Raw genomic sequence first — 23,983 nt, 5'->3', positions numbered from 1 at the left:
TGTCCCAAAATGCTTCATTTTGCAACAATTCAAATCAATGGAGCAGATCCACTTTGCACCATTTATGCTGCTTTCCTGGTAGGGAATGGTGTCCTATTTTTCCTGTTCATATGCTAAGAAACAGAGCAAACAAAATCTGCTTCAATTTTAAATAGTGAAATATTAGATTACATTTAAAGCACTATGAGTTTGTTCCATTTGTTGAAACGTAAGTAGCAAATATCATAGAAAATCATTTGAGTCCACATGTCCGTGGGGATGGTAAGCACATTTCACAATGCATCCCTCATAATTTACAGGATGTGCTTCAGGATCCGCTCCCCCTGTCAGTTTTCCATGACCTTTGCCTTCCTTTTTTGCAGGTCAGTGCAACACAAGGGGGCTTTTCTGACCCCCTAACCGCCATCGTGGCTTTGTACAGAATAGAAACTTGCATACTAGGACCGTCCATTTGAAATATGGGTGCAAATGTAAAAAAAATACATTATCAGTTGCAGGGCCTGTAAAGCCCATCACCGATAATGCACACGCACAGCGCCCTGGTGGGTGGAGAGTTTACCTCAGCCCCCCACTCACGCATGCTAAGAGGAGATGCAGGTGGTAGGGTGGGGGTTCCTAGCAGCAATGCATGCTGCCCGCAGGTAGTGCTCCATTTTTGGTAATAGTGCAAACTTTTCATAAATGAACTTATATACATGTTTTTGAAGAAGTGAAATAAAAATGTAATTTGCTGTACATTTGGATTTCTTCAATGGAATGTTGTTCATAGGTGAGGTGATGTACGTTTATACACATCTGTTTTGATATTGAAAATGTGTGTGTGTGTGTATATATATGCACATGTCTTTGCATGAGAAAGCATTGTCTTACCACGCCCACATTCAGAAAATGTGATGTGCAGTAAAATATGTGGATATTTTGGACTGCATTTTAGATATTTATGTGTTAATGAGCACATGAGTTTCACAAGAATTTACATAACGACTACTTAAGAAAACAGACAAAAATCAAATGAAATAATCCTGTCTTCCTCTTTTTTATTTATTTTTTAGGAGCTGCATTACAAAAACCGCTATTGGCATGATGAGTGTTTCCGCTGCTCCAAGTGCTATCATCCTCTGGCTTCGGAGCAGTTTATGATGAAGGAAAATAAGATTTTGTGCTCAAAATGTTCCACCAGGGAGGACTCTCCTAGATGCAGCGGATGCGCCAAGCACATCTTGCCAGGTATTATAATCGAATAATAATAATCTGTGCCAGGTTGAAATGATGCAGGCGTTCTCAAAAATGATTTCAGATGTTTTCACCTGAGACTCAAATAGAATCATTAGGCCTTATAACGAGTTTGGAGGCAGCCATGCCATTTTTACCGGCATGGCTACCCCCAAACTCGGGTCGAGGTCCCGCAAAAGGGGACTTGCCGGGCCATTCCGACCTTGGAGGGCCCGGTAATTCCCTTTTGCGGGACCCGGACCCAGTACGTCCCCATTCCCATTTTAGCCCCCATAGGGCTCAATGGGAATGGGGAGGATGCTAAGAACGGGCCCATTAAAGACGGGGCCGTTGTTAGCATCCTGTACTGCTAGCGGGTCCCCCTCTGCACGTCTGGTCTGGCCAGGCGTCCAGAGTGGGACCCGCTGCAGAACTCGTAATGTGGCGGCCCGGAATGAACGGTGCCGGTGCCTTATCGGCACTGTTCATTCCACGGCCGCCAGCCTCGTAATGAGGCCCATTGTTTTAATTTTACAGCATCTTAATAATCTTGCACATATGGGGTTCAAATAGGGGAGGAGTCTTGGCACAGGAGATGGGCACGAAGCCACATGGTGCGTAGATGCGCCATGGACAAGGAATGCCAGCTCAAGCTTTGCTATCGGTGGTACAGCTCCCCTGATGGGCTCCACCCTTTCACGCCCTCGTATCCTGACAAGTGCTGGAGCGGGTGCTCGGCTCTGCCCCAAAGCTCTAGAGTTCTGGAACGAGGTCCTTTCACGTATTAAGTCTATGCTCCGGGTGACTCTGCCCTTGGACCCACTGATGATTCTACTTGGGGATAGTGCTGAGGGGGTCATATCCATTGTCTGGCAGCAGGTCTACACTTATTACCCACCTCTTGCTCACCGCCAAGATCTCCCAAGCTCGGAATTGGAAGACCCCGGAATGGCCTGTTATAGCGAAGTGGTGGGGTAAACTCCAGGAAATCCTTGCCTCAGAGAAAAACACTGCATTGGCAGAAGGGAAATACTCTGGCTTCCCTTCATCGATTATGTACAAGACTCTTATCATGGGAGTCACAGACCATGGCAGTATAAGCATTTGGCTTTGTTATGTGATATGATAATAACCAGAGGTTTCTGAGCGCGGACACGGGGATCGAACCTGTGTTGCTCCGTGTCGTCTTTTTTCCAAGGCGAGCACGTTGCCCCTGAGCTATCCTCCCGAGACTATGGAGTGGGTGGGATTCCCTGTTCTGGCCGGGGTGCACAGTCTATGGAATACAGCTGTCTGGTGATCACATGGCCTGAGAATGGCATGCTCTAATGAAGTGCAATGCTGTAACCTGCTTATTTTAGCTTATTGCTATCTCCTTTCCGTCTCTTTATAAAATAAAGACGTTTGAAAAACTAAAAATAAATTATCAGGCATATAATTGCTTTTTTACATTGGTATTTTATTCGGGCAATACGTTACAATAATCTCCCTGCCCACTGCCTAAGGCTTTACTGACAATGACATGTGGGAAAAGTCATGTAATAGCCAGTACAGCACTGGACCGATGGTCTTTAATGCTATATAATAGCCAGTACAGCACTGGACCGATGGTTTTTAATGCTATATAATAGCCAGTACAGCCCTTGACCGATGGTCTTTAATGCTATATAATAGCCAGTACAGCACTGGACCGATGGTCTTTAATGTTATATAATAGCCAGTACAGCACTGGACCGATGATCTTTAATGCTATATAATAGCCAGTACAGCACTGTACCGATGGTCTTTAATGCTATATAATAGCCAGTACAGCCCTTGACCGATGGTCTTTAATGCTATATAATAGCCAGTACAGCACTGGACCGATGGTCTTTAATGCTATCTAATAGCCAGTACAGCCCTGGACCGATGGTCTTTAATGCTATATAATATAGTACAGCCCTTGACCGATGGTCTTTAATGCAATATAATAGCCAGTACAGCACTGGACCGATGGTCTTTAATGCTATATAATAGCCAGTACAGCACTGGACCGATGGTCTTTAATGCTATTGCAACATTCAACGTACTGCGATCGGAATTTTCTATTTTGAACACGGAGATGCAAAGGAAACCATTGAAATGAGGGGACAGATGACACACACCAGTTATTACAACACCAATTAAGTTCCATTGTCTTCAATGAACCACGCAACGTTCCAATGTTCTAATTTAGCTTTAGAACTTGCAGATCTGGACAATAAAAGCACTTAATAGCCTGCAACGCAAGTTAAAGTTCCCGAGCCAGCCAAAACTGTTAATCCTGGCTTCTTCACAAGCTGGATAGCAGTAGGATACAGCGGCACCCCCGCTGGCTCCCCTTTAAAAAAAACATGAATCCTAAAACATTAGGTGTTGTCCATCAAGCCTGCGACAGGGCTGGGCCTCCCTTCCTGAATGCACATTTCTTTCACTAGGCCCCCACTCAATCTCGTTACTACTCTTCAAGATGGCATTTGGTAACCCTCCAGTTCAGAGAGTCCACAATCGGAGGCCAAATCTATTCACCGCCTTCAGATGGACTATGAATCTGGCAGCCAATGAACAGTCATCTTTTGAATGTCCACTTCTGCTTCGGGGTGTCTGGCAGTAGCTGTCCATGCTGTCAGTAGATAATCGCTTAAGAGCACTCTTGTCCCTAGTGTGTGCCGTAAGTGGCATGTAGTACAGCCAAAACCTAATTTTCCCACTATGGATTTAGAATGAAGTTCCTAGAAGCGGATGATGTTCCTGCTAATTATCCCATTGCTTGTGTCTGGTGACATTAATATTCAGATGAAGGAGATTTACATCATGTAGCGAGAACTACGGGGCAGATTTAGTCACTATTTTTATGCATAATTTCCACCCAAAACGCTTCCTTAAATCATGTGTGGGCAATGGGAACTTCTGAAAATGTTTCCCTATAGTATGATGCAGAGCTTCATGAACTGTAATGTATGGTCTCATCACATGCTGCAGCTCAGGGGTTTCAAACACAAGGAAAATGCACATTGAATAGAAACGGTATCATAGTGCCTCTGTCTCAGTTTTACAACTGCAGCTTCAAGGAACTGCGCTGCCTGCAGCAGTAAGAAAGAAGGGTTGACCTAGTAATCAATAGGTCTTTATATCCTGCTGCATTTCTTATTGTCACACAGCAGCTCCAGAACGGACCATAAACAGTGCTCTATTATCACATCAGTGTGTACAGACACCTAAGTGAGCCAGTCCGGAGTGAAGGTGCCGGGAACAACGTTACCGGCACCTTTTCCAGACAGGCTCTCTCCGTGTTTGCTGGTAAGGGCTGTGAACTACCGGCAGGCCTGACCTGCGGGTAGTTCAGGCCCCTACCGGCAGATAACTCACTGAAGCACCGGCACTGCTAACAACAGAGCCGGTGCTTCAGTGGTTCTCATCACGTGGACTGCATGGGAATGGCGACTTACCGTTCCGGTGCGGCCTGTAACGTCCCAGTAAAACCGGGATATCGGGAGGCAGAAACGGTAAGCCGAGGTTGCCGGTAAGCCTCCGGTAGTACCAGCCGCTTACCAGCAAGCTCGTAGAGAGGGCCTAGACTGTAACCCCAGCAGTATTTATATCACATGCTCCTTCTGCTGCTGATACTGCGTGTGCCACGTTGGTGGCACTAGCTTCCCACTGCCAAGACCTAACAATGCATTTACTGCCACCTTTGCTTAGCACTGCATTAGAGCAATGCATTCCCCCACATAAAGCATTGAAAGCAGCCAGCCATGGTAACCGGTTGCCAACCCTGCTCTGAGCGAATGGCGCGGACGGACGCCAGACTGTAATCGTCTCATCATTTGTAACATGTGCTTAGTGTGGGTATAGACCGATGTGAACAGGAGACGTGCAAGAACACTGAGATCTTTCTCCCATGCAGACTGGGGAAAGACTGGTTACTGAAAGTTCCCGTCCTATTCTCTCACCAGTAGATTGTCTGAAGGAGCGACCCTCAATCTGGCTAGACCTAAAATCTTTTCCCTGGCTACAATCATCCCTCTTAATGTAGACTCATGCTACATGTTTCCAAACCTAAATATATTCCCAAAATAATGGCCCCTTTTGACTCGCACAAGCGCAGCATTGATGCTCTGCATCCTGCGCTATAAGTTGGCTGAGAAATCGATGGGGAGGGGCCCCCATAAAAGGGGCATGGCCAAATTGTGCTGGGCGGGGCCTAAAGGAGGGGTGGGTGACGTAGGCAAGGGCCACCTGCCTCAGACATGAAAACATGTACTTTGGGCCACCCAGCATGGTCCCAGGCGGTCTTGTTTGCATCCAGTCTGCATACTGTAAATACATCTCCCTCTGCTTCCGGTTCCAAATAAACTGCTGTCTGTGAAAGCATCCCTTTGTGACCCTGGATACAAGCAACTCATTCAGCAAGTAAATCACCTGCATTCTGTAAATCCATTCCCCAGACTTAGAGAGCTTAATAACTCTTAAGTGCTCGTTTGGGGGTTCTGCTTCCCTGCTCTCTAACAGCCGGCCGAGCGTTTGGGGGTTAATGATAATGGCCTGCCTCAATAAACGCAGTGGCTAGTGATTGGGAAAGCAATGCATGGGTTACCTGGGATCGTCTACCTGGGGTCCTCTACCTGAGATCCTCTACCTGGGATCCTCTACCTGGGTTCCTCCACCTGGGTTCCTCCACCTGGGATCGTCTAGCTGGGTTCCTCTACCTGGGATCCTCTACCAGGGATCCTCTACCTGGGGTCCTCTACCAGGGATCCTCTACCAGGGATCCTCTACCTGGGATCGTCTACCTGGGATCGTCTACCTGGGATCTTCTACCTGGGATCTTCTACCTGTGATCCTCTACCTGGGATCCTCTACCTGGGATCCTCTACCTGGGTTCCTCCACCTGGGATCGTCTACCTGGATTCCTCTACCTGGGATCCTCTACCTGGGATCCTCTACCTGGGATCGTCTACCTGGGGTCCTCTACCTGGGATCCTCTACCTGGGATCCTCTACCTGGGTTCCTCCACCTGGGATCGTCTAACTGGGATCCTCTAACTGGGATCCTCTACCAGGGATCCTCTACCTGGGGTCCTCTACCAGGGATCATCTACCAGGGATCCTCTACCTGGGATCATCTACCTGGGTTCCTCTACCTGGGATCCTCTACCTGGGATGGTCTACCTGGGATCCTCTACCTGGGATCCTCTACCTGGGTTCCTCCACCTGGGATCCTCTACCTGGGATCCTCTACCTGGGATCCTCTACATGGGATCGTCTACCTGGGGTCCTCTACCTGGGATCCTCTACCTGGGATCCTCTACCTGGGTTCCTCCACCTAGGATCGTCTACCTGGGTTCCTCTAACTGGCATCCTCTACCAGGGATCCTCTACCTGGGGTCCTCTACCAGGGATCATCTACCAGGGATCCTCTACATGGGATCGTCTACCTGGGTTCCTCTACCTGGGATCCTCTACCTGGGATCCTCTACCTGGGTTCCTCCACCTGGGATCGTCTACCTGGGTTCCTCTACCTGGGATCCTCTACCTGGGATCGTCTACCTGGGGTCCTCTACCTGGGATCCTCTACCTGGGATCCTCTACCTGGGTTCCTCCACCTGGGATCGTCTACCTGGGTTCCTCCAACTGGGATCCTCTACCAGGGATCCTCTACCTGGGGTCCTCTACCAGGGATCATCTACCAGGGATCATCTACCAGGGATCCTCTACCTGGGATCGTCTACCTGGGTTCCTCTACCTGGGATCCTCTACCTGGGATGGTCTACCTGGGATCCTCTACCTGGGATCCTCTACCTGGGTTCCTCCACCTGGGATCGTCTACCTGGGTTCCTCTACCTGGGATCCTCTACCTGGGATCGTCTACCTGGGGTCCTCTACCTGGGATCCTCTACCTGGGATCCTCTACCTGGGTTCCTCCACCTGGGATCGTCTACCTGGGTTCCTCCAACTGCGATCCTCTACCAGGGATCCTCTACCTGGGGTCCTCTACCAGGGATCATCTACCAGGGATCCTCTACATGGGATCGTCTGCCTGGGTTCCTCTACCTGGGATCCTCTACCTGGGATATTCTACCTGGGATCCTCTACCTGGGTTCCTCCACCTGGGATCGTCTACCTGGGTTCCTCTACCTGGGATCCTCTACCTGGGATCGTCTACCTGGGGTCCTCTACCTGGGATCCTCTACCTGGGATCCTCTACCTGGGATCCTCTACCTGGGGTCCTCTACCTGGGGTCCTCTACCTGGGTTCCTCCACCTGGGATCGTCTACCTGGGATCCTCTACCTGGGATCCTCTACCTGGGATCGTCTACCTGGGGTCCTCTACCTGGGATCCTCTACCTGGGATCCTCTACCTGGGATCCTCCACCTGGGTTCCTCCACCTGGGATCGTCTACCTGGGTTCCTCTAACTGGCATCCTCTACCAGGGATCCTCTACCTGGGGTCCTCTACCAGGGATCCTCTACCTGGGATCCTCTACCTGGGTTCCTCCACCTGGGATCGTCTACCTGGGTTCCTCCAACTGGGATCCTCTACCAGGGATCCTCTACCTGGGGTCCTCTACCAGGGATCATCTACCAGGGATCCTCTACCTGGGATCATCTACCTGGGTTCCTCTACCTGGGATCCTCTACCTGGGATGGTCTACCTGGGATCCTCTACCTGGGATCCTCTACCTGGGTTCCTCCACCTGGGATCCTCTACCTGGGATCCTCTACCTGGGATCCTCTACATGGGATCGTCTACCTGGGGTCCTCTACCTGGGATCCTCTACCTGGGATCCTCTACCTGGGTTCCTCCACCTAGGATCGTCTACCTGGGTTCCTCTAACTGGCATCCTCTACCAGGGATCCTCTACCTGGGGTCCTCTACCAGGGATCATCTACCAGGGATCCTCTACATGGGATCGTCTACCTGGGTTCCTCTACCTGGGATCCTCTACCTGGGATCCTCTACCTGGGTTCCTCCACCTGGGATCGTCTACCTGGGTTCCTCTACCTGGGATCCTCTACCTGGGATCGTCTACCTGGGGTCCTCTACCTGGGATCCTCTACCTGGGATCCTCTACCTGGGTTCCTCCACCTGGGATCGTCTACCTGGGTTCCTCCAACTGGGATCCTCTACCAGGGATCCTCTACCTGGGGTCCTCTACCAGGGATCATCTACCAGGGATCATCTACCAGGGATCCTCTACCTGGGATCGTCTACCTGGGTTCCTCTACCTGGGATCCTCTACCTGGGATGGTCTACCTGGGATCCTCTACCTGGGATCCTCTACCTGGGTTCCTCCACCTGGGATCGTCTACCTGGGTTCCTCTACCTGGGATCCTCTACCTGGGATCGTCTACCTGGGGTCCTCTACCTGGGATCCTCTACCTGGGTTCCTCCACCTGGGATCGTCTACCTGGGTTCCTCCAACTGCGATCCTCTACCAGGGATCCTCTACCTGGGGTCCTCTACCAGGGATCATCTACCAGGGATCCTCTACATGGGATCGTCTGCCTGGGTTCCTCTACCTGGGATCCTCTACCTGGGATATTCTACCTGGGATCCTCTACCTGGGTTCCTCCACCTGGGATCGTCTACCTGGGTTCCTCTACCTGGGATCCTCTACCTGGGATCGTCTACCTGGGGTCCTCTACCTGGGATCCTCTACCTGGGATCCTCTACCTGGGATCCTCTACCTGGGGTCCTCTACCTGGGGTCCTCTACCTGGGTTCCTCCACCTGGGATCGTCTACCTGGGATCCTCTACCTGGGATCCTCTACCTGGGATCGTCTACCTGGGGTCCTCTACCTGGGATCCTCTACCTGGGATCCTCTACCTGGGATCCTCCACCTGGGTTCCTCCACCTGGGATCGTCTACCTGGGTTCCTCTAACTGGCATCCTCTACCAGGGATCCTCTACCTGGGGTCCTCTACCAGGGATCCTCTACCTGGGATCCTCTACCTGGGTTCCTCCACCTGGGATCGTCTACCTGGGTTCCTCCAACTGGGATCCTCTACCAGGGATCCTCTACCTGGGGTCCTCTACCAGGGATCATCTACCAGGGATCCTCTACCTGGGATCATCTACCTGGGTTCCTCTACCTGGGATCCTCTACCTGGGATGGTCTACCTGGGATCCTCTACCTGGGATCCTCTACCTGGGTTCCTCCACCTGGGATCCTCTACCTGGGATCCTCTACCTGGGATCCTCTACATGGGATCGTCTACCTGGGGTCCTCTACCTGGGATCCTCTACCTGGGATCCTCTACCTGGGTTCCTCCACCTAGGATCGTCTACCTGGGTTCCTCTAACTGGCATCCTCTACCAGGGATCCTCTACCTGGGGTCCTCTACCAGGGATCATCTACCAGGGATCCTCTACATGGGATCGTCTACCTGGGTTCCTCTACCTGGGATCCTCTACCTGGGATCCTCTACCTGGGTTCCTCCACCTGGGATCGTCTACCTGGGTTCCTCTACCTGGGATCCTCTACCTGGGATCGTCTACCTGGGGTCCTCTACCTGGGATCCTCTACCTGGGATCCTCTACCTGGGTTCCTCCACCTGGGATCGTCTACCTGGGTTCCTCCAACTGGGATCCTCTACCAGGGATCCTCTACCTGGGGTCCTCTACCAGGGATCATCTACCAGGGATCATCTACCAGGGATCCTCTACCTGGGATCGTCTACCTGGGTTCCTCTACCTGGGATCCTCTACCTGGGATGGTCTACCTGGGATCCTCTACCTGGGATCCTCTACCTGGGTTCCTCCACCTGGGATCGTCTACCTGGGTTCCTCTACCTGGGATCCTCTACCTGGGATCGTCTACCTGGGGTCCTCTACCTGGGATCCTCTACCTGGGATCCTCTACCTGGGTTCCTCCACCTGGGATCGTCTACCTGGGTTCCTCCAACTGCGATCCTCTACCAGGGATCCTCTACCTGGGGTCCTCTACCAGGGATCATCTACCAGGGATCCTCTACATGGGATCGTCTGCCTGGGTTCCTCTACCTGGGATCCTCTACCTGGGATATTCTACCTGGGATCCTCTACCTGGGTTCCTCCACCTGGGATCGTCTACCTGGGTTCCTCTACCTGGGATCCTCTACCTGGGATCGTCTACCTGGGGTCCTCTACCTGGGATCCTCTACCTGGGATCCTCTACCTGGGATCCTCTACCTGGGGTCCTCTACCTGGGGTCCTCTACCTGGGTTCCTCCACCTGGGATCGTCTACCTGGGATCCTCTACCTGGGATCCTCTACCTGGGATCGTCTACCTGGGGTCCTCTACCTGGGATCCTCTACCTGGGATCCTCTACCTGGGATCCTCCACCTGGGTTCCTCCACCTGGGATCGTCTACCTGGGTTCCTCTAACTGGCATCCTCTACCAGGGATCCTCTACCTGGGGTCCTCTACCAGGGATGGTCTACCTGGGATCCTCTACCTGGGATCCTCTACCTGGGTTCCTCCACCTGGGATCGTCTACCTGGGTTCCTCTACCTGGGATCCTCTACCTGGGATCCTCTACCTGGGATCCTCTACCTGGGATCCTCTACCAGGGATCCTCTACCTGGGGTCCTCTACCAGGGATCATCTACCAGGGATCATCTACCAGGGATCGTCTACCAGGGATCATCTACCTGGGTTCCTCTACCTGGGATCCTCTACCTGGGATATTCTACCTGGGATCCTCTACCTGGGATCCTCTACCTGGGTTCCTCTACCTGGGTTCCTCCACCTGGGTTCCTCTACCTGGGATCCTCTACCTGGGATCCTCTACCTGGGATCCTCTACCTGGGATCCTCTACCTGGGATCCTCTACCTGGGATCCTCTACCTGGGTTCCTCCACCTGGGATCGTCTACCTGGGTTCCTCTACCTGGGATCCTCTACCTGGGATCGTCTACCTGGGGTCCTCTACCTGGGATCCTCTACCTGGGATCCTCTACCTGGGTTCCTCTACCTGGGGTCCTCTACCTGGGATCCTCTACCTGGGGTCCTCTACCTGGGATCCTCTACCTGGGGTCCTCTACCTGGGGTCCTCTACCTGGGATCCTCTACCTGGGATCCTCTACCTGGGATCCTCTACCTGGGTTCTTGACTACATGGGGTAAGGTCAGCCTGGTGTAGAAAGATAAGGAGTGAGGAAGCACATACTGAATGCCAGGAATGCTGGTCAGGATGCACATTCCAGGCACATCAAAGTGAATGCCAACACAACAGTGGAAAACAGAAAGAACAAAGATTACCCTTGCTTAGAAATCAGAACAACATCTAATTATGGGTGCGAACAAAAGAGCCCAATTGTTAACAGCAGAGCAGTGTGGGCAGATATGCATGCATAGACACAGCAGGGATAGCAGACACAAGTCCCCATCGCACTCAACGGCGTTGACCAAAATCGTGCCGGGTGCTACAGGGACTGAGGAAGCGTTGGCAGCGCCCTGGCTCAAGGACAGTATTTGGAGACTGCCAGCACTCAGCCCTGCTTAGCCCTGGTCCACCCAAAGCCTTGTCTAACTCAATTATCCTTAATTATTGGTTATCGGGTCCTTAGGGTAGCAACATGTGTGTAATTTCCTAATTCCATTATCCAAACATCTCAACCTCACTTTCACTCCACTGAGAAAAAGTGACATGTGTTCCTTGCTCTGAGATCACCCATCTGTTTTCCTGGTCCTGTCAGTCACTTTGATTGGCTGCTCATTTCTTAGCGTGGGCACTCAGCGCCTTGCCTTCCCCCCCCCCTTTATCCATCCTTTGTTACCCCCCCCCCTCTACTCCTAATCAGTCATACCATGCAAGCAGTAGAAAATTGACACGACACCAGTTTGGGTTGGAAGGTTAACATGCCTCAGCAGCTTTATTTGCATAAAGTCTTGGAGTTATCTTACAGGCGATCCGTAATTCACCGTCACCGATACACTATTCCGAGTGCGGCTACCTAGGGCTCCCCCCCCCCCCCCAATCGTACTCGTCCGGTGGACGCCTCGGATTGAGCCCGGCCCTGGCTATCCACCTCTCTCTACCCCGGCCGTAGTTGCAGTCAATTATTTGTGCCCCCCATTTCACCCTGCCCCTTGCTAGGTCTTGTAGCGGGTGCCCGACCCCCCGCACCCTTGCCCCGTGTCCTACGGGCTCTAGCTAAAACCGGCAGCCACGCGGTGCCTCGCTAATGTTCAGGTTCCTATACCGGCACCATACAAGTGCCCTTACAATTTCCTATACCGGCACCATACAAGTGCCCTTACATTTTCCTATACCGGCACCACCACAAGTGCCCTTACAATTTATTTACGTATCCGTATTTGGGCCGGCACCGCCCTCCGATGCCGGCCCCCACTTTCTGCCTGCCTAGTTGGCCGTCGCTTGCGACGTCCATCTAACCTTTTCTTGCCAAACTCTGCTCAGCCCCCCCTACGCCTTCGCGTTGTTCCGGTTATTGGCATCCTAGTCCTACCCCCGCTATGCCAAAACCCCCCCCCAGGTCTCCCTGCTGTGTCCCCGAGCCCCCCAGAAACATCGCAATTCCCTCTCACTCAAGGCGCCCCCCCCCTCCAACTGCAGCCTTAGCAGGTGTCCTCCCCCCCTTGGCTGGTGTCATATCTCTTCCAGATTCCCTGTCCCTCGTACTGTCTTCCTTTTCCAACTGTCTCCCCCATTCCCCCGGTCCCCTATGCTGCGCCCCGCCAGGCCCCCTCTTTCCTGTCCTTGCTGGCCCTCCTTGTCCGGGCTCCCCCCGCCCCCCGATGCTCCTACCTTTCTTCCTCCCTCCTCCAGCTCCCCCCTCTTGCCCCTCCCCCTTCGTGACGGCTTACCCCTGCTGTAATTTTTTGGTCCCGGTAGCATACCCCCCCGTATTCTCCTCTTGTTCCCCTCCAACCAGCTTCACTTGCTGCCCTCTTTTTAGTTTGTTGTTCGTTCCCTCCCCCCCCCGCAATTTGGGTCTTGGAATTGCCTCCCAAGTCCCCTACATCCCTCCCCTTTTTCCCCAGGGCCTCCCCCAAGCCTATTGCTCTTGGGGCGCCGTGCATTTAACTCTTGGCTGCTCGTTCCCCTGTGGGTCTGCTGGCAGTGCTTTGTAAAGGGATCGCAATGTAACTCCGCTGGGCGACCTGTAAGACAAAAGAGAACATTATTCACATACTTTTTATCGGGAGGGTGGGTGGGAAAACGACGCAGCTCTGGCAAGACGGGAAACCGAGGGAGGATGTGTGAATGCTCACACCAGCACGGGCTTTTATGCCCGGCTTCTCCCCGGTTTCCCGCCCTGCCCCTGAAGCTTTCGCGCCCTGCCGGGGGGGCGGGCCCCCTTTTCGTCATCAGCCGCCCCCCCCGGCGCATTTTCCTTACAGGCCTGGGGGGAGGGGAAGGGCGGCCTGTACCGCCCCCACTAAGGGGCGGCGCCCGCCATGCCTGCTTTCGCTGGCGCGTTCGCCCGCCGTAGCGTGGGCACTCAGCGCCTTGCCTTCCCCCCCCCCCTTTATCCATCCTTTGTTACCCCCCCCCCTCTACTCCTAATCAGTCATACCATGCAAGCAGTAGAAAATTGACACGACACCAGTTTGGGTTGGAAGGTTAACATGCCTCAGCAGCTTTATTTGCATAAAGTCTTGGAGTTATCTTACAGGCGATCCGTAATTCACCGTCACCGATACACTATTCCGAGTGCGGCTACCTAGGGCTCCCCCCCCCCCCCAATCGTACTCGTCCGGTGGACGCCTCGGATTGAGCCCGGCCCTGGCTATCCACCTCTCTCTACCCCGGCCGTAGTTGCAGTCAATTATTTGTGCCCCCCATTTCACCCTGCCCCTTGCTAGGTCTTGTAGCGGGTGCCCGACCCCCCGCACCCTTGCCCCGTGTCCTACGGGCTCTAGCTAAAACCGGCAGCCACGCGGTGCCTCGCTAATGTTCAGGTTCCTATACCGGCACCATACAAGTGCCCTTACAATTTCCTATACCGGCACCATACAAGTGCCCTTACAATTTCCTATACCGGCACCATACAAGTGCCCTTACATTTTCCTATACCGGCACCACCACAAGTGCCCTTACAATTTATTTACGTATCCGTATTTGGGCCGGCACCGCCCTCCGATGCCGGCCCCCACTTTCTGCCTGCCTAGTTGGCCGTCGCTTGCGACGTCCATCTAACCTTTTCTTGCCAAACTCTGCTCAGCCCCCCCTACGCCTTCGCGTTGTTCCGGTTATTGGCATCCTAGTCCTACCCCCGCTACGCCAAAACCCCCCCCCAGGTCTCCCTGCTGTGTCCCCGAGCCCCCCAGAAACATTGCAATTCCCTCTCACTCAAGGCGCCCCCCCCCTCCAACTGCAGCCTTAGCAGGTGTCCTCCCCCCCTTGGCTGGTGTCATATCTCTTCCAGATTCCCTGTCCCTCGTACTGTCTTCCTTTCCCAACTGTCTCCCCCATTCCCCCGGTCCCCTATGCTGCGCCCCGCCAGGCCCCCTCTTTCCTGTCCTTGCTGGCCCTCCTTGTCCGGGCTCCCCCCGCCCCCCGATGCTCCTACCTTTCTTCCTCCCTCCTCCAGCTCCCCCCTCTTGCCCCTCCCCCTTCGTGACGGCTTACCCCTGCTGTAATTTTTTGGTCCCGGTAGCATACCCCCCCGTATTCTCCTCTTGTTCCCCTCCAACCAGCTTCACTTGCTGCCCTCTTTTTAGTTTGTTGTTCGTTCCCTCCCCCCCCCCGCAATTTGGGTCTTGGAATTGCCTCCCAAGTCCCCTACATCCCTCCCCTTTTTCCCCAGGGCCTCCCCCAAGCCTATTGCTCTTGGGGCGCCGTGCATCTAAACTCTTGGCTGCTCGTCCCCCTGTGGGTCTGCTAGCAGTGCTTTGTTTCAGGGATTGGCCTGTGATTCCTCCAAGACTCTCTGCTGGTCGCCGGCGGCAGAGAGTTCCCCCCACACCAGCTTGCTTCCACCGGGCAATCCCTGCTATTATCCTGGCCGGCCTCCTTGGAAGTGCACCCCCCCCCCTCGGGCCTTTCATACACAGCCCGCATTCTGAAGTGCCGTCATCCATTCCAGAGACATCAAAGCCGTGCCCACCTCGGATAGGTGGGTCCCGTCCCCTTCAAAATACCCTGGGACTTTTAACGTGATGAGGGGGTGTCGGATCCAAACCATCCCTCTGCCTTTAAAAAAACTGCCCATCCGATTATTTGTTTTGCGCCTTGCTTCTTCTATTGCGCCGTGGCGCAATGCCCCCTTCCACTCCTGTCTTGTGATTATCTCTGACCACATCACCTCGCCTCCCCTGAACCCACTCCCCATCCTCTGGAGTAGGCTTCGCAATAGTTCCGACAAGTCCTTCCTTCCCTTTGTCACCAAATCATTGCCCCCAATGTGCAATAATACGACGTCCGGCCAGGGGTGTACCCTTGCCGCCTGTTCCAAAGTTCCCCATACGGATGAGGCCTTCAAGCCTGCCTGGTAGATCCAGCTGATCTGAGTGTTCCGTAGGCCCAAGTTCCCGTCCCTAGAGGTGGGGGGGGGGGGGCAACAACGGATCATGCTCGGTAGTGTTATTTGTGCCCTAACCCTTGCCCCCCCACTTCGCTGTGTCAGGATCTGTACCCCTTAATATTATGGCTCCCTTACTCCCCGTTTCCCCAGACCGAGCACCCCCATTCCCCAGCCGCTTTCTGCTCGGGGTGAGTGGACTAGAAGCGAATGTGTGGTGCTCCGTGTGGTCTTGCCCCCCGGCCACGATGGCCTGTAGCCCCCCGGCGCGTGCACACTATTATGTGCCCCCGGCTTGCCCCCCCCCCCCGAGCACCCCACTCCCCAGCGACTCTCTGCTCCGGGTGAGGGGGCTCGTAGTGTCATCGGCTTCCACACTCAACATACTGCCACTTGTGTATACGCGTGTATAAATTTCCTATTGCATAGACTCATGTGGCGTTTGCTAGCAAACCTTGCCTCACAATTAAATGCCTGATCGATGCCCGACCACAGCACGCCGCGCGTTCTTACCTTGCCCAGCGTACTACTTGTAACCATACCCTGAATTACCCCTCCCTTAGTTGACCGTTACCCGAATTACCACTCCCTTCATTGACCTCACATGGTTAGAAACTTACCAAAACTCTGCCTAATGTCATACCTCTCTCTTCCTGCCACGCAGGCACAATCTAGTGTAGTGTCGTCCACTGTTTAAAGCGTGTAGTACATTCAACCTATAGTATTGTAGTTCGCCACCGGCCACTCAGGCACACTCTACTGAACATATGCCTAGACGAACGTACTTCTTTGCCTAGCAACGGATGCCGCACCATATGCCCGGAGTAATGGATATTTTCCATTCACTGCAGCTACATCTACCAACCTGTACCTATTGCCAAACATGGCGGGTTTTTCCTGGTGAAACGATATGCAAGGCCATCAAAGCTCCAGATAAGCCGTAAAACCACCGTTAACGAAGGGGGACCGAAAATTGATCCGAGTAATCCCAAGTTGGAATTGTCTGCCGCTAGCACTCCCAGCAGCGTGGGGTGCTATTTTAAAATGACACGACCCGAGGCTTTCGCTACCCATTCCTTTGCCTGGCCTCTTATGTATGGAGCTGCGCACCACTGTATGTATTAAGCACCATCCTAGCGAGCCTGTAGCTAACCACAATCACGAGCAGTCATACTGAGTAACCAAACTACCAACTCCTGAACCTATTACCAATGTATTTCATGAACGCACGGCAAACAGGGCGATAAACCGTAAATCACTCTATCTTACCCAACTTGTTTACCAATCCCTGTTAACTGCCGCACACGGGCAGCTGTTAATTCTTGATATGCTCTTGCCACTGCTGACTATTACCAAAACCCACTTATATATACTGCAGCGAGCCCTCTATCGCATCCGCCATTGTGGCACCCAGGCCACGTGTAACCCAGCAACCTCCCCAAAACGCTGTATGCTGCCGGCTCTTGCCTCATGGCGCTTGCCTGAACCCCCCCCCCATGATGCCCCTTACAGCAAGGCCGTGGCATGTGATCTTACAAGCAACCAAAGTGCATTCCGAAAACCCCCTTGCCATGGACCCCCCCCCCAGCAATTCAGTCGTGATTAAGTGATTTTTCCTCACGCCCCACATTTGCTGCCCCTTATCCGTCTGCAGCCTCAGGTTATGGCATCAAAAGCACTTCACATGCACAATAATAGCGCGGTTAAACATAGCGCTTCACACAGCACATATTGCATAATCATATCGATAAAGAGTGCCCTTCTAACATAGCAATGTCCCTAGCATTACCCCCGCTTTTCCTCACTCCCACTCCTTGGTCCCCCGGCCCCATCCCAAAATTACATTCTGGGCACCCCCCCGTCCGAATCTTGCCCATACTCTTGAATGATGGCCTCAACACCTTAGGCAAGACCAGGCGCCATGGCGACGCTCCTTCCCGTCTGGAACCGGGCCCTCGCTCCTGGCATTCGCCCTCAGGCACCTCACTGACCCCCACCAGCTCTTCGGGTACCACAGGACCCCAACTCGAACAGCAGCACGCACGAAGCAGCAAAACAAGTGCCCTTAATGTGACCCCCAGGCTGACCCTGCATTACCAGCGGGCCCCAGAGCCCACCCCCATGTGTGCCTGGCAAATAACACTACGGATCTGTGACCCTTTCTACTGCGCACGACCCTCGCTCACCTGTACCTTTGCTTCTTTTCGACTCGAACCGAACCCTGCTGGCGCTCGAAAACCCGGAAAAACCTGACCTCGGACTTCTCCACTGGCGCTAAAGCCACTACTGCAAACAAAATCGACGATCCGGTGGGGGCATGGAAAACTAACACGGCTCCAAATTTCAGAAGGTGGAAGTAAAACTGCATATATGGCCTACTGGCTGTGCTGATGGGATGAGGTACCCCCTAAAAAATATTTTTTTTTTTTTTTTTTTTTTTTTTTTTGCACAGTTGATGGCTTTGCATAGTTTAAAACTGCATTCGAGCAGTTCCAAGCTCGTGGTCAGTAGGCTTGATATGATATGTCATTTATGACGCTCCTGTACACAAGTGTTTCTGGGCATGCACATCGATCAATACATCCTAATCATTGAAATTCCGCAGCACCTAATTGCCCCGACCGTCTGCCAACACACTCACGGCGCTCCCAGCCCAGTCCTCAAGCTAGATCCACTCCAGGTTTTCAGCATCTGCACACAAAATGCATCCAGGTACATTCAGTGTAAGGCGCTCATTTTTAGTTTGTGTGCCAATCGTTTCCAGGCTGGGGTTGAAAAAGGGCACGGGGAGTCCAGGTGGTGTCCTCGATTCATGTGCCTATTACTGCCCTGGCCTGGAAATTAGCAGTAAATCTCTGCCACCATGTGTGTGCCTGGCCGCTGTCCTTCTATGAATTCCATGATGTTCGCCTCCTTTTTTGGTGGTAAATCCATCCTATCAGTTTACACTCACAAAGAGAATTTCCCGCTCTGCTCCTCACTCAGTGCTCCATTCTGAGGTGCATGAAAAGTAGGAAAGTGTTCTTCCACAAAGGAACTACACTTCTTAGAAATACCATATTCTGTTAAAAGAAGAACGTGGCACCCTGATTTATGGCCTGATAACAGCCTTAGCAGCCATCAGTAAAGCAGGGAAGGCACTGCAAGTGGATTCTACTTGCAAAGCTGCGGTTTGGCTTGTCAAGGTAAACGTCATTTTGTAAAAGCATTCTCGCTATAACCAACTAGCATCCCCTCATACGTTTGGGTAACAGTGTTATTGTTGCGCCTTAATGCAGCAAACAATACTGCGACACCACCCGCCATTGCCCACGCGGTGCCCAATGCAGTAACCCCTTTGGACCTACTTCAACCCTACTCCTAGCCCTACGCGTGCTGCCTATCTGAGATAGCGTGCATCATGCGGTACCCCCCCCCCCTACTTGCATATTGCTCAACATATTATTTATAATTATAACTCTGTAACGCCATGGGCCACGGCCCGGGAATGCCGGGCTGTTAGGTTGTGGTACTTCTAAACTGCTCCTGGCCCCCTTTGACCGAAGCCCTGCACGCACCAGACATTGGCTCCAGAATTCTGCCCAGCAACCAGGCCATTGCCCCATATGCCGTCTCGCATAATGAGCTGAGCCGGGAATCTCTGGCACAAGCCCAACTTTCCTGTCGCTATTCACGGCAGATAACTCTTTCAGCTCACGATTGTTCTTCGCTAATGTTTGCACAATGGGCCTGTCTGTTGCTTTGCAGCCGCAGCGGGGCCCCATGGGGGTAGCCGTAATCTCGATTTCCAATTAAAGGGACTCCTCTAAATTAGTAATGCAGGAGTGGACTGGTAGGAATGTCCAGCCTCCCGGAGGAGGGTGCATGGCACTCTCCCACCGTCTGCTGCTGTGATTTTTTCGCGTCGGGGTATTTCTGCCTTCTTCTCGGTACCAGGGCAGCCTGGCTGACCTGTTCCTCTCCAGCACCCCCCCCCCCCTCTAGACCAGGAATCTCGCCCGACCTGGGGGCTGTCTGGGAACTTTTTAATTGCTTACGCGTTTGTACTATAAGATACCCCCAGCTGCCCAGCGCCCCATGCATACCCCGTCGGCACGTCCTGACCATCCCCCGCCGCGGGAAGGTTGGCCTGGACCCCCGCTAAGTGGGCGGCGCCCGCCAAGCTAGCTTTCCTGGCGCGGCGTTCGCCCGCCGAAGTGCTTCGTTTATTTGCGCATTGTAATCTCTCCGGAAGACACCGAGGCATACAGTAAGCACCCACCAGTAAATTCACCCCCAGTCGTATGCGTGTGCACAGCTCACGTTATACGCATAGTGCACGGCAAGGCCTTCCTGGGGGCGCAGGTCTTAAATGTTACGGCGCAGCGAGTCCTGATTGCAGGGTTTTAAGTCTGCGCGAATATGAGTGACTTACCTTTTCTTCGTTGATACTCCGAACCGAAGCACTCACAGGACTCCTTCGGCCACCACTTGCATCGACTGGAACTCGGCCCACAGGGGACACCGACCCGGGACGCCGTCCCCTTCTTCCCGGAACTGGTCCACTCCTTACTGGAAATGCAGGAACGACCCGACCTGGACCGCTTCCTTCTTCTCGCTGGTACACGAGCAAAAACGACGCAGCTCTGGCAAGACGGGAAACCGAGGCAGGATGTGTGAATGCTCACACCAGCACGGGCTTTTATGCCCGGCTTCTCCCCGGTTTCCCGCCCTGCCCCTGAAGCTTTCGCGCCCTGCCGGGGGGGGGGCGGGCCCCCTTTTCGTCATCAGCCGCCCCCCCCCGGCGCTTTTTCCTTACAGGCCTGGGGGGAGGGGAAGGGAGGCCTGTACCGCCCCCACTAAGGGGCGGCGCCCGCCATGCCTGCTTTCGCTGGCGCGTTCGCCCGCCGGTCTGTCAAGGGCCTGTGTTGAATCCCACCGTAACCCGAGGACTCGTGAATGATGGCATTTGTAAACCAGGGCAGTGCGAAGTGAATCCCTTCTGACGGCTCCATGTTAGCACACCACCAGAGCTAATCACCCATAATGGCCGTGTCCGTCAGCATGCTGTAACATGAAGCCCAGCGGCAATCTGGCACTGGGAGTCTCCCAGACCATAGGGTGGAAACACGTGATCGCCTACCCCCAAGAAGCCACATAACACAAACACAGCATGGAAACGTAATACCTTAAAGTCTTCACACATAGGCAATCAGTGATAATCTCCTGACGACAAGCAGCCCCCTGTCCTGTCAAGCACACCCACGGGCGGCACGTTCAATATGGAGTCTTTACATCTGACGCAGTGCGCTATTCCACTGCTGCCAAGTACGTGTCAGGCCAGCAATTGCAACCGAAACGAAAATACCACATCGAACCAAACTGCGCAGGCAGATAGAGTGGCGGGCGTGTATCCACTGTGTGCACTGAGCACTCCCATTACGGCAGATCTCTGGAGAAAAGGTGCAGTCCTCAAACCTTCATGTACGTCCTATCATCTAAAAAAGAACATACTGGCAGACTCTGAAGAGGACATGGGTGTGTGTGGGTCTGTGAGAGAGAGAGTTGTAAGGGTATGATTGCAGCTCTGCAGAAGTCTCTGGTCTACATTACAGAACACTGTGTCTTATAAACCCCAACAGCCACCAGTAACTAGATGGAAAGAGACCTTCAGCCGAAGCCTGTCCAATTCATGGAGAAAGGTGTGTTGTGGTATAATGCATGTTGTTAAAGTATAAAATGTATGTATGTGTGCGTGTGTGTGTGTGTGGTCACTAGGGCATGTGCTTATCTTTTTTGCATATCATTTGTTTGTTTTATTGTCAATTTCAAACAGACAAGAAAAACATTGCACAAAAAGCATACTGGAGAATTGCACCTCCTCACAATGTAAGCACGGCTGAACATACTCAGTAGGAACCATTTTGTTCTCTATGTAAGAATAATCATCAAACCAAGACACTTGTTCCTAAAAATAAAAAACAAATAATAAAGGGGTAAAATATACATTATCTGTGAGGAAATAGGCTATATCACGGTCCTTACTACCACCTCATAACTCTATTGTCCCCAAAGTAGCCATTAAATCCCCAACAGTTGCCACAACACTACCCTTTACCCCGAATCAAACTCTCCAAATCTAGAGGACGTCATTCCTTCCCCCAGGGCAGGCCTCACTGTTCAGGGAAAGAGGCCATGTTCAAGCACAGGCCGGACATGGGACCATTTGATGAACTCTGCAAATTGATTTGATGAATGTGCAAAATGTTCACCTAAAATATGTGTGCATAGATATGTGCCTGAGTTGTCAATCAAATTCCAAGTGGCTTATAGAGTGCAACATGTATGTAGTGGTTTGAGAGTGACGGGGATCAGTAACCAAGCCAAGATGAACTCTAGTTGAACTACATTTACTTTAAGGAAATACAACACTGGATGGGTAAAATTAACAAACCAGGACTTATAACTTTAAATCAGGAACTTAAAGGACTTGTCTTCGGGTATAGGTCCTCTCGGGTCACCTACAGTCACCCTAATTCTGGTGTTGAAGGTGTTACCACACCCTCAGCTATGCTCCCTCTCATTGATTCTCCTTGGCAGTCTGAACTCATAAATAAGGGTTTCCCAGCACCCTTCCTCTCTGGGTCTTTCATCTCCTCAGGTTTTAGTCCCGGGCTCAAGGGTTTGCCGAGCCCTTCTTCTCTTTCTCCTCGGGGTTTCCTATCAGATCTTACACCAGAGCTTAGAGGGGTTCCTGCACCCTCTCGTGTTAGTCTGCTTAGTTAAGTTCCTATCACCTTTTGAACCTGATTTTGGGACTCCTCTGTCGGCCACAGGTACAGGAGGAGCTTCTCCGACAAGGTAATGTAGTCACTGCATTTGATCCTACTCCACTTTACAGATCCGTTGCAAAGAGTCTGATCATCTCCCCCTCCTAGAGAGCTGGTTACTACCCTCTTCATCCTCTCTTAACTCCTGCACTGGGCCTCGCCCTTCTCTATGACACATGGTAGTTCCTCTTCCGATTGTGGGTTCATCCCCTTTAGGTCGGGGTCTCCCCCTTTCACCTGCCTTGAATCAAACAGGCCGTCAGGAAACCTTCCTGTTCTGGCTCTCTGCCACCTGCTAAAGTATTTCAGGCTCCTCCCACTTCGCTTGCACCACCTCTTCCTGTGGTACTCCACCCACTTCCGGGCTCTCTCCTACCACCGGTCTGATGTTCACCATTCTCCAATTTACATCTACCGCCTCCTTATATTATTTTCCATTGTCCTTCTCAATTCTCCTGCTACCTTCTGCTGATATTTTCCAACCTCCCCTCATTTTCCTCTGCCACCTCCTTCTGATGTTTCCAAACCTCCTCTCACTTCATCCCACCACCTCCTCCTGATGTTTTCCAACCTCTTCCTCACTTTCTCCTGCTACTGCCTTCTGATATTTCCAAACCTCCTCTCACTTTATCCCACCACCTCCTTCTGATGTTTTCCAACCTCTTCTTCACTTCCTCCTGCTACTGCCTTCTGATATTTCCAAACCTCCTCTCACTTTATCCCACCACCTCCTTCTGATGTTTTCCAACCTCTTCTTCACGTCCTCCTGCTACTGCCTTCTGATATTTCCAAACCTCCTCTCACTTTATCCCACCACCTCCTTCTGATGTTTTCCAACCTCTTCTTCACGTCCTCCTGCTACTGCCTTCTGATATTTCCAAACCTCCTCTCACTTTATCCCACCACCTCCTTCTGATGTTTTCCAACCTCTTCTTCACGTCCTCCTGGTACTGCCTTCTGATATTTCCAAACCTCCTCTCACTTTATCCCACCACCTCCTTCTGATGTTTTCCAACCTTCTCCTCACTTTTTCCTGACACTTCCTTCAGATGTTTTCTAATTTGTACCTCACTTTCTCTTGCTACCTCCTTATGATGTTTTCCAACCTCCTCTTCACTTTCCCCAACCACCTTTTTCTCACTCTTTCTCTCCACCTCTTCTCCCCAATCGCCAAACACTTTTTTTCTCTCCAAGCCCATCCTTCTGTCCAAGCTCTACCTGTTCTTCAATTCACTCCAAACTCTCATTAGCAGCTCCTTCTCCAAACACCCAGACTGTCTGAGAGTTGGGCTTATATAACTATGTAACCCCTCTCTTCAGACCTGATTTCCTAAGAGGGTCTGGCCCTGTGAATATAAATGGACAAGGGACTGTGATTGGCTACTCTTGGAGTGTTCATCTAGGTTTAAAGAGGCCATTCTTGAGCTGATCAAGCCTTTCGGATTTCACCTTCCCCATTGGTGATGTCCC

At 52.3% G+C, this 23,983-nt stretch overlaps 1 protein-coding gene across 3 annotated transcripts in view; it reads left to right on the top strand.

Annotated features, from left to right (window-relative positions):
• Positions 1-23,983, top strand: part of FHL1 (four and a half LIM domains 1) — a 377,304-nt gene that overhangs the window by 329,842 nt on the left and 23,479 nt on the right. For all 3 annotated transcript variants that reach the window (XM_069612816.1, XM_069612817.1, XM_069612815.1), the window contains one exon: positions 1,053-1,227. In XM_069612816.1, the coding sequence (XP_069468917.1) occupies positions 1,053-1,227 (175 nt within the window). The remainder of the gene's footprint in view (positions 1-1,052; positions 1,228-23,983) is intronic.

This window comes from Ambystoma mexicanum, chromosome 5p (genome assembly GCF_040938575.1).
Source record: "Ambystoma mexicanum isolate Mex_15411 chromosome 5p, UKY_AmexF1_1, whole genome shotgun sequence".
Lineage (NCBI taxonomy): Eukaryota > Metazoa > Chordata > Amphibia > Caudata > Ambystomatidae > Ambystoma > Ambystoma mexicanum.
The sequence above is the reverse complement of the archived record's forward strand: the minus strand, read 5'-3'. Positions and strand labels throughout refer to the sequence as shown.